Source organism: Rhea americana, unplaced genomic scaffold, assembly GCF_003343005.1.
Source record: "Rhea americana isolate MKP2758 unplaced genomic scaffold, rheAme1 scaffold_361, whole genome shotgun sequence".
Lineage (NCBI taxonomy): Eukaryota > Metazoa > Chordata > Aves > Rheiformes > Rheidae > Rhea > Rhea americana.
The window spans coordinates 540,776-551,436 of NW_028186492.1; the positions used below are offsets into that span (position 1 = coordinate 540,776).

A 10,661-nucleotide genomic window follows, 5' to 3' on the forward strand; every position below is an offset into this window, starting at 1 on the left:
GGGCGACGTCACCGCCGCCGCCGCCGTCTCATTGGCCCCGGGCCGCCGACGGCACTGCGCCGGTCCAAGGCCGGGGCCCGGCCGCGCGCAGCTGCGGGGGAAGTGGCCGCGGGGCCGCGCCGGGGCCGGYGGCGGCGGCTCTCACCCCTCTTCCCCGGTGCGGCTCCCGGAGCCCTACGAGGAGCTGCCGGCCCCACGGGAAGCGGCAGGCGGCGGCAGCGGCTCAGCCCCAGCTACACCCCAGCATTACTGCGAGGGCACAAAACGCGCCGCAGCTCTGCAGCGCTGCAGGTTCGGGGCCGCTGTCGTGGCCTTTTAGTGCTCAAAACTGCAAGCTTTGCTCTGACCTCCTTACCTACCCGCTCCTTGTAATGATTAAAATAAAAAGGGAGCACTTAGGAGTGTAAAACAGACCCTTCATAAGGTCAAAGCGTCAAGTGCAGGCAGAACAAACCTTCTCCTCTCTGCAGCAGAGGTGCTTCTGGCACTGCTCTCACGTACCTGCTTTTTTCCCAGCCAGCTGCAGAGCTAAACCTCTGCTCCTGACTTTCAGATCGTCCTGAAGTATGAGGCTCTCAGCTTCAGACATGCTTTATCTCCAAGCTAAACTTGCCTGTAGCATTGCACCACGGAGGGCTTTCCTCCCCGCATCGCGCAGCCTCTGAGCTGCTTTCCGRCTCGTGGCAGCTGTGCAAACCCGTCTGCTTCCCTTGCCCCACGGGCTGAGACCACACTGCCACACCATCTCTGCTTGCCTTCTGCTCACCCTGGAAAAGCAGGCTAGCTGGGCAATGTGCGTTCAGAAGCAGCTGCGGCCACATCCAGCCTGTCTCTGGCTTTCCCCCAGCAGCAACCCATTGCCACCTAGCGTTCAGTTTGCTCCCGAGGAATAGGCCCCGTGGCAGTTCCCCACCTCTTTCCATTTAGAGAATGTTTTGAAACACATTTCAAGTTTGTTTAGAACAAAAAGGAGTAAGGCAAGGCAGCTGCTACGCTAGAAGAAACCTAAACACCAAGAGCTGGCCAAATGACTGTATAACTTCTGTGCAACTTTTACCTTTTTTAAATCGTCTTTAACACTTTATTCCAGAAAATATATGAGCATTAATAGGATTTACCAGACAGAGCCTGACTGCTCCTGTAGTTTAACAGAGAACTGTCTTGCTTCCAAACCACTTCAACCAGGCACTGCAAAAAGTCTTATTGCAATTAAAACTTTTGACAGAAATGTACCCATTTGTTCCTTCCTGCTCAGTTGAAGACTGAAATAAACAGCTCTGATACTCTCTAAAGCTAAGACCTTTTTCCAGAACAGCTATGCTTGATTTTACCAACACACTAAAGGCCAGACAAAATTGCATGGCCTCTAGCAGCACATGGCAGGCTGAGGAGTGATGCAAGGCTCTGCAGAGGAGCAGAGCTCTCAGCATGCCTGCAAACAGCTCAGCAGCAAAAAAAAAAAAAAAAAAAGTCTCCTGCTAGACAGCACCTCCCAACTAAGCAAATCAACCAGGAGCCCATATGAATATTCATCACCATATCAAATTTATTATTTCCAGTGGCACTAATACATTTGTTGATGTTCATGATGACAATCACACTGCATGGCCTCTAGCAGCACATGGCAGGCTGAGGAGTGATGCAAGGCTCTGCAGAGGAGCAGAGCTCTCAGCATGCCTGCAAACACTCAACAAAAAAAAAAAAAAAAAAAAGAAGTCTCCTGCTAGACAGCACCTCCCAACTAAGCAAATCAACCAGGAGCCCATATGAATATTCATCACCATATCAAATTTATTATTTCCAGTGGCACTAATACATTTGTTGATGTTCATGATGACAATCACACTGCACAAGATCTCCCTGCCTTCTAGTTTCTGCCCAACCAGAAATCCCGACAGCCCCTCCCCTGAAAACCCACTACAGGCCATTAACCCAAGCAAGCCCTCTCAATGGGCTTAACTTGCTCTGCTTGGTTTGCAATCAGTTGGGCATCACGCTACCCCTCCCCTTCTTTTTTATTTTTGAGAAATAAGTGAGTGCGCCCCTATACCCCTCACCTTCTGCCTGTCATATACACCCCCAGCAAAATAAAGCAGAGACGCTTTTCCCCACAAGTCAAATAAATATGGAACCAGGCAACTCTAGTTGCGTCAAGTGGAAATGTTTTTAGTTACAATGGCACCGAGTGGGGCCCCAGATGAGTCATGTGCAACACAGAAACCTATAAGGCTGAATATCAATGCTTTTTTTTTGTTGAAAGTCTCAAATTGCTATGAAACTGATTAAGTATAATGCAAAGAGATGGTCACTGCAGTCTACCATTTGCCTGCTGCATTGGTGTTACGCTAATTAGTTTCTTCAGAGTCCAACAACAGTGACTGAGTGACTGCGGGGCAGGTGGCTTTTACAATTTGTCCAGGAAGTTGTCTAGTGCGGGGATACCCTCCTTCAGCCCTTTGCGTTTGCGGGTCTCGGCAACAACCTGGCAAGGACGGCTAGCGCTGTCGAAAGGGTCCCCAGGCAGGATCTGCCAGTGGTCRAACACACACTGGGGGAAAGCCTGGCCACCTGTGTTAGATCTCAAGTCAGCTGTAAAACCTGGAAGGAAGAGCACAGCATCAAGTTTGAAAGGGAACACAAGCATTTTAACATCTCATCTCTAGCAGAACAGATGTGCTGTACCAACAGCACAAACCTATTCTACTCCTCAGTCACAGAAGCCTTGCAGTCCAATTTGCCCCCTTCAGGTCTCCAACAGCAGATCTTCTGGAAAATTCCAGAGTACTACCCAAACCAACAGACATCAACTGCAGGGCACCTAGCCTGCATCCAAACTTTTCCCCAGACCACCTGTACATGATGGGTGGTTTAGCTCAATTGGTTAGAGCATGGGCTAATATTGCCAAGGTCACGGGTTCGATTCCCATATGGGCCACTCGCTTGAGGGCTGGACTAGATGATCTCCAGAGGTCCCTTCCAACCTTACCATTCTATGATTCTATGATCTCCTCTCTGAGCAGCATTACCTGTCCAGGATCAGCGCCTGTCTCAGAGTTCCTGTGCTAAGAGAATGCCCACTCACAGCAGAAAGCACACTTACCAAAGGACTCATTGACAGGCAGGTAGGCCTTGACCACAAACATGGGGGTGCCAGCCACCTGGGACTCCTCAAAGACATGGCCACGCTTCCTGTTCAGCACACCATAGATACCACCAACTACCTGCTCCGGGCACTGCAAAAGAAGTCAGTCAGGACTGCACACCACCCACTTACATCTTCCTCACACAGGCTTTACTGAATCTTTAGGTTGAGTACATTCCTTACCTGGATCTCCACAAGGTAGATGGGCTCCATGAGTCTGGGCTGAGCTGTGAGCACACAGGCATATAGGCATCTCCTGGCAGTGGGAATGATCTGCCCACCTCCACGGTGAATAGCATCAGCGTGCAATGTCACATCATGCACATCAAAACGAACAGCACGCATATTCTCTTCACAGAGTACTCCCTAGGAAAGCCAAGCAATGCATCAGGGAACAATGGTGCCAGGAGAGAGCACTTTTTTTTCTAGGACACTGTGGTTCTTCAGCTTACTGGCACTTCTAGAAAATGGGTCCTGGAGTAGAGAGCACAAGCCCACGTCACTTGGCACACTAAGAAGCTATTTAGTCAGTCATCTTGCTTGCCTAAGAGTTAAGAATCAGCTACTCTTGCCTCTGAGTCATCACTGCAGTTCTTCAGAGACAGTTCTTTGAGACACTGATACCTTTATGCAACAGCTCCAGAGTTCACGTCAGCAGAAGCACTGAAGCCTTCCCTCAACTCTGCATACTGCCTTGCCTGAAGCTATCAGCCTAGGTACTAACAGAGGTTGGTGTTGCCCCTACCTCCTTTGTAGCCCACTGGAAGCCAGCCACAACGCTGTCCTTGATCTCGTTCAGGTACTGCACTCCCTTGGTGATGTCAGTCAGGATGTTGGGGCCGGTGCCATCAGGACCAAAGCACCAGATCTTCCTGGCTTCAGTGACATCCCATTCATATTTCTCAGCCAGGTAACGAGCTCGCTGCTTCAGCTCCTGGCGGGCAGAGACCTCACCCTTGTCGATATCCTCAGCCAATCCATCAGGGAAGGGTCTGGCCTTCATGTACAGCCTGTTGTGCTTGTTGGGGGACTTGGAAAGGCACATYACATTGGATTCCTCACTAACTGTCTCGCGGTAAGACACGACAGGATCAGATTTCTGCAGTAATAAACAGCACAGTAGAAAACATCAGTGAGGCACCAACTCAACCGCAGCTTACCAGACACTGATGCTGCTGAGCTCCAGTTAGGTTCAACACTAAAGCAGAAAACACTAGCACTCCAACTACATAGATTTCAACACCAACCATCACTGGAGGTAGCTTTACACATAAAGCACTTGCAGATTAGTGCCAACAAGCAATCCACACTGCTTTATAGGCTGTACAGCAAGAGCAGCATTAGGCAGCCAGCAATAATCAGATTAGGAGCTGTTTCTCTCAGCCTCATGCTCAGTTGCATCCACTATAGCTAGAGTTCTTAAACTTGTCACTGAAGTGAATCACCTCAGGGGTTTGCTCTTTTGTGAAAAGGAACTGCAGAGACAGTCAGCAGTATCTGTTTTCTCAAATTAGGAGCTTACAAGTTGAAGAGTCATGCTGCCACTGCAGCCTCTAAGTCTGCAGAGATGTAACAGCTGTACCTTAATAGGAATGCATGCGTGGTCCTCCTCCAGGTCCTTCAGGCAGATCTCCAGATGCAGCTCCCCTGCACCAGCAATGATGTGTTCTCCAGACTCCTCAATGATGCACTGAAAAGACCATTTACACAGCAGGTGAGGCATTTGACTGCAGTGCAGTGACAGCTCTTGCATTTTGAATACCATCACTTGTCTGATAGTCTTGGATCTTTGCCTTTTGACCCATGGAGCTACCGAAATACTTTTAGTTGTTTTCTCCATTGATCTGGAGATGACTCAACTACCTACCTAAAACGGGATAAAATGCTGTATTCCCCCTCACTCCAGTAGGGGTTGGGAATCAATATTCAACTCAGGACTATTCTGCAAATAGCCCCTTGCAATCAGCCATCCTCTAACATAGTTGTGTGCTCTCCTTTACCATAGGGCTAACAAGTCTCCAATCAGTAGGACTAGTTTCTCTTACCCCTGAAAATATTTCAGATACTCACCTGCACCATAGGGTCAGACTTGGCCAGACGCTTCAGTCCTTCCACCAGCTTGGGCAGGTCAGCTGGGTTCTTGGCTTCCACAGCCACACGAACAACAGGGCTGACACTGAACTTCATGACTCTCATGTTGTGAGCATGCTCAAAGGTGGTGATGGTTCCAGTTTTCACAAGGAACTGGTCGACACCAACCAGACCAACAATGTTACCACAAGGCACGTCCTCAATGGGTTCAACGTAACGGCCCATCATGAGAATGGTCCTGATGGAAGAAAAGGCTGTTTTACTCAAGTTCAAAAGATGAGGTCCCACAAGGCAGCAACCTGGAGCTGCAGCAGAAAGCTTGAAGACAAAGGCCAACTGCTTTGCCTGGCCTCAGAGATAGGGACAGACATATGACACACGACACACTACTGCGACCACAAGTCTAAATTACAGCCCCAGGTACTGGGGTACAGCTACAACTGACCTCTGGATTGGCTTCAGGTACAGATCTTCCTTCTTGCCAGGTGTGTAGTTTGGTCCCATGATTCTGACTTTCAAGCCAGTTGAGACAAGACCAGAGAAGACACGTCCAAAAGCGTAGAAACGTCCCTTATCAGAGGTTGGCACCATTTTAGAGATGTACATCATGAGGGGCCCTTTGGGGTCACAGTTCTTAATACCTGGGAAAAAGWAGTAGAGATTAACTCAGTTCAGTACCATCTCTACTATCTGGCATATCCCAACCTCCCACCTTGCCCCTCGCCCCACCCTCAAACTCACAACATGGGGACTATGCCCAGTATTTCCCCAGCCTGTTTGCTTTTGTCCTGATGGTTGGTAAGTCCAATCAGCAAGGAAGATCAGACCAAGAGATCATTTAAATTAACATACCCTGAGCCTGAGCCTTTGACATACACCCAGCTATTCTCCAGTTACTTAGCTAGCTTAGCTTTCCAGAGCAAAGCTGCTAGCTAGTAAGCTTAGCTGATCCACACTAGAAAGGCTACAGCCGCAATCATTCGCAGAGTACAGCTGCTGTAATAAGAGGCTCTAGGCATTTCAGAGCACTAAGTACTTATGCGGAAAGATGCTGGGAAGGACAGCAAGTGGCCCACCATACCTATGGCAGCCTCATCATCAGGAGGTCCTTCATATAGCAGCTCACAGCGGTACTTCTGGGCTGTGACAGGAGAAGGTAGGTGAATGGTGATCATCTGTAGCAGGGCATCTCCAGCAGGCAGCCAGCGCCTCATCACCGCCTGAGCAGAGATCAGAGGAGTAAGACCTGGGCAGATGGTTCAGAACCTAACAGTTAACCTTCCCTTTCTCACCTCCTCCCTCCAAACTACAAACAGCACCTTTCTATGCAGAGTTTGTAGCTGCTTGACAAGGCTATGTAGTTTGAGCAGCCCAACTGCTAGTCCCCTCCCCACAGGCAATTCAGACAAATCTCACCTTCAGCAATGGTTTGCCCTCTTTGTCCTTATCTTCACTATCAAGCTTGATGTCCAGTTTCTCAATTAGTTTAGCTGCCTCCTCTTTCTTGAAGTTCATGATTGCRTCGAAAACCTGTAACGGAACAAGTCAGAAATGTCTCAAGTGACCCATTTTGCAGGGGAAGTAGCACAAGTCTCTAAAGAGAATGTGCATTCTTGCCCATCACCTAGTTATACCTACAAGGAGGCTCAAACATATACCTGCCTTTACAGATAGCAACAACCAGCTTCAACAGGGTAGTGAGCTAAACTTGTGTCAGATACTCTAGTTTGTGTCAGATACTCAAATTTCTTCAAACAAACAAGTCAGGTCAAAGTGAAGAAATTTTCCATCATCACACACTAATAAAACTAGACAGTGTATGGAACTAGCAAGGGTTGAATTCCAAGGAACTCACCTTGAAGATGGGATCAAGGATAAGCTGACAGAAGGTCCGGGGCAGTTTCTTTCCATCAGGGCTAGTAGCAGATTTGCTGAACTTGCCAGTAGCAGGATCAAAATACCTAGAGAAAGAATTAAGTCAGACTAGTACCCACACCCAGTTTCATTACAGAGGAGTGGCTTGTTCTGCTGAGCTCAGGACAGAGCAAAGTGTCACTGAGCAAGTACTGTTTTCAGACCTTTCCATCACTCCCAGGCTTTCAGAGAAGAGCAAAATGCATTTGCTCATACTGCCAATTGACTTATCTCCCCATTTGTGTGCTTGTTTCCTTTTCACTAAAGRCCTCACGGAAAATGCTGTTCTTTGGGCAAAAACTAGTACAAGGACCAAACCACACAGATGGTTCTGTCTGCATGGCTCTATCTCCTTCTTCCTTGCACTGATCTGCAATGTTGCATTACAGCCATACAATGCTGACCTGGAATTAAGATCAGCCACAATTACCTGTCTCCCCACAGCTTCTTCATCATGTCCTCAACCTTCTTGGCACGCTCAATTGGATTCAGTTGGGCCTCACCCTTGGCAGCAAACTTTGCAACATACATCTCGGCAAATTGTTTCAGAGTGAAAGCCCAGCCATGCAGGCCAGAACCAAAGCCAACTGTACCAAGCACTGGATCAATCTGAAAGGTAACAGGACAGCTGCGTTACACAGGAACAGCAACAGCTCTTACAGCCACAAGTGGTAAACCCCATACCGTGCTACAGCAGTCAAGCCTAGCCTTCCACAAACAGCACTTGATACAGCACTTGATACAGCTCTATAAAGAGAAGGCTCTGAAAGAGGTCTGTTGCTTCAGAGCTACAGGACACATGAACAGTTCTAATGTAGTGACAACCTGGTGCATACACACTTCTAGTTTTGTAGCACAGAACTAAGTCAGTTCTGTCACTTTAACCAGTTACCTGCCTAGACAGGCCAGCAACAGCAGATAAGAGTCATCAGCAACGCATTAGCAAAAACAAGAAAAAAAACCACCTTCTCTTCAAGGATTCCAGCCAGCAGCCACGCTCACTGCTCAGGAAGCCATGAGAACAGAGCTCTGACAACTCAGAGTATGAAGGAATTCAAACACCTACCGGTCTTCCATTTCAGAATACAGACAGGAGAGTTATGCTGAGTAGGAGTCTAGGATCTCACATAACCTAACGTCACAGATGTGACATGGGCAAGTGTCCTACAACGCAAGAGCACTTTTCATATTGAAAGAAAATACTTCTTGTATTTAGTCTTTTCGCTCAAGCCCCATACTAACACAAGAGTTAAGAGAGCTATAGTAAGAGCCCCAAACCAGTGCAAGTGTAGGCAGCATGGGTGTTTCAGTACATGATTATTCCAGTCTCACTTCTCTACTTGAAAAAGGAAGTAACTGCTGAAAAGCCACCTCCTTCTTTTCTAAGACCCTACTTCAAAGAGTGTTCACAGTCTTCTGCTTACCATGATGTTTCCCATGGGGCCACTTTCTCCTTCTCCATATGTGGAGATAATGACGTTCACGTTTTCCACAATGCGCTGGAAGGTCTGGTACAGCTCTTCAGGCTCCAGCTGCAGCTCCAGCAGCGCTCGGTCCATCTTGTTCATCATCAGAACAGGCTTGATCCTCTCAGCAATGGCCTGACGCAACACAGTCTCTGTCTGCACGCACACACCTGTCAAACACAGGCGAAACAGTTATCATTGTTTTTGGACTTGCCTATCACACTCCAGTGGTGCTTTGCTGCCAAAAACCTTACCAGAGACACAGTCTACAACAACTAGGGCACCATCTGTGACRCGAAGAGCAGCAGTGACCTCTGAAGAAAAGTCCACATGTCCAGGAGAGTCAATCAGGTTGATCAAAAAGCCAGAACCATCTTTGCTCTGTTTGATGAAGGCCAAATCGTTTTCAGAGAGCTCATAGAATAAAGAAATAGCTCTAAAATAAAAGAAAAACGAGTAAAAATGATGATCTACTCTTTACCCTCCCCAGTCCTTMGAAAGTAAATACAGTTACAAGCTGCCTGTCCTGCACAGACAGATACATCTGCGCTTCATTTTTTTTTTTTACAGCATATTCCTGCGATGCCAGTGCAGTAGCTGCTTACAAATTTATGCTAACAATCAGCACAGCTTATGCTCTTTTGAGGTCAAAACCTCTTCCAGCTCCATACAACCCAGAGGACACAGTGTATGRTTTCTTCTGGTCAAATATTTAAGTTTTTCTAATAGTCCCAACCCTCTTTTCGATCCCTTTCATGCACCTGAAAGGTCCTCAAATTGGTAACAGCCTACTACATTACATCAGTGATTTTGTCAGGGGTACTGCCAGAGATGCTCCAGACAGCAACAGCTGCTCACATGGCAGTCTCAGGACTGCATCTGCAGGATTCCAGGGAACATCAGCCACATTAAACCGAGCTAGTCCTAAAATGGAAGGCTGAGCACATCCATTTCCCAGTAGCCATCAAGGTAGTACTTTATGATTCACTGCAAACAAATCAATACTTGCTCTCTCATTTAGTCAGTCCTCACAAGAGGAAATAAGCTTCTGAACTAGACTAGAGAAAGCCTGATGGTTTGTTTCTTCACCTCATGATCAAAACCAGGTCTAGGACTCAAGGCATTCCCGAGGTCAGACCATGTCCCAAGAGTACTAAGGTGCTTGAAGGAAGGGAACTCACGTTGACTTGATAGTGATGCACCGTTCCTGCTCATCTTTCCTTGTGTCAGTGAAACGGGTCTCCCCTGCACGGGCAGAGGCAATGATACCAGCTTTGCATACCAGGGAATCAGTCAAGGTTGATTTGCCATGATCAACATGGGCAATCACAGACATGTTTCTGATGTTGGCCTTTTTGTCCATGATGGCCCGTATCTGGTCTACTGTGAAGTTCACCTTGAGTGAAGAGAGGGGGAAAAAAAGAAAAATGCAGCATACATAAAAACAGCTTTAGCCTTTCCAGGATCAACTAACAACATTAATTAACCTGGCATTACCAAGTTTAGTTAATTCTGCTTGCATAGCCAGCATTACAAGAAAACTGATAGGAAGAACAGCAAGGGCATCACAGGCACAAATATTTCTGCAAGGAAGGGTCAAGGCCAGCAGTGCAGGCACTCAGCACCCTACCAACTGCTGTGTATCAGGGTTTTCCTTGAGAAAAGCCGCATTAAACTCGAAGCCTCCTTTGAAAGGGGCTCCTCAGCGAAGCCAGTCTCAACTCCACACCACGCAGGTGACAGCCCGGGGCCCAGCTTGCGCTGCCCCTGCCCGGGCCGCAGCATTACATAAGGCAGCCAGCACCCGTCGCAGAGCTCCGTCCCCGGCGGCAACACCGCCTCGCCAGAGGCTCGGCCCCGGTGCCACATCACCGTCCTTCCCCCCCCCACCCCCCCGCGGGGGAGGCGCCGCACGACCAGGCCCCACCGAGACCGGCAGCCAAGCGGCCTGCCCGGGCCGGCACAGTGAGACAGACACCAGAACACCTAAACTACCCCCAACCACCACTACCACCCCCGCAGGGCAACAGCTTCGAGACCCCCCCCCC

The 10,661-nt window shown here is 48.4% G+C and overlaps 1 protein-coding gene and 1 non-coding gene across 2 annotated transcripts; both read right to left on the minus strand.

Moving 5' to 3' along the window:
• Window positions 1-1,767: 1,767 nt before the first annotated feature.
• LOC146591727 (elongation factor 2) lies at window positions 1,768-10,027 on the minus strand. The gene is made up of 14 exons (XM_085312395.1): window positions 9,795-10,027; window positions 8,868-9,049; window positions 8,572-8,783; window positions 7,578-7,756; window positions 7,089-7,194; window positions 6,650-6,763; window positions 6,315-6,453; window positions 5,679-5,874; window positions 5,213-5,471; window positions 4,725-4,832; window positions 3,888-4,241; window positions 3,326-3,508; window positions 3,101-3,233; window positions 1,768-2,598 (listed from the first exon to the last, which is right to left on the minus strand). Exons 1-14 carry the CDS (start codon window positions 9,974-9,976, stop codon window positions 2,405-2,407), a joined length of 2,541 nt encoding a protein of 846 aa, XP_085168521.1. The 5' UTR covers window positions 9,977-10,027; the 3' UTR covers window positions 1,768-2,404.
• LOC146591728 (small nucleolar RNA SNORD37) lies at window positions 6,964-7,030 on the minus strand. Its single transcript, XR_014896740.1, has one exon. It is a non-coding gene; the product is annotated as a small nucleolar RNA SNORD37 (small nucleolar RNA).
• Window positions 10,028-10,661: the final 634 nt, after the last annotated feature.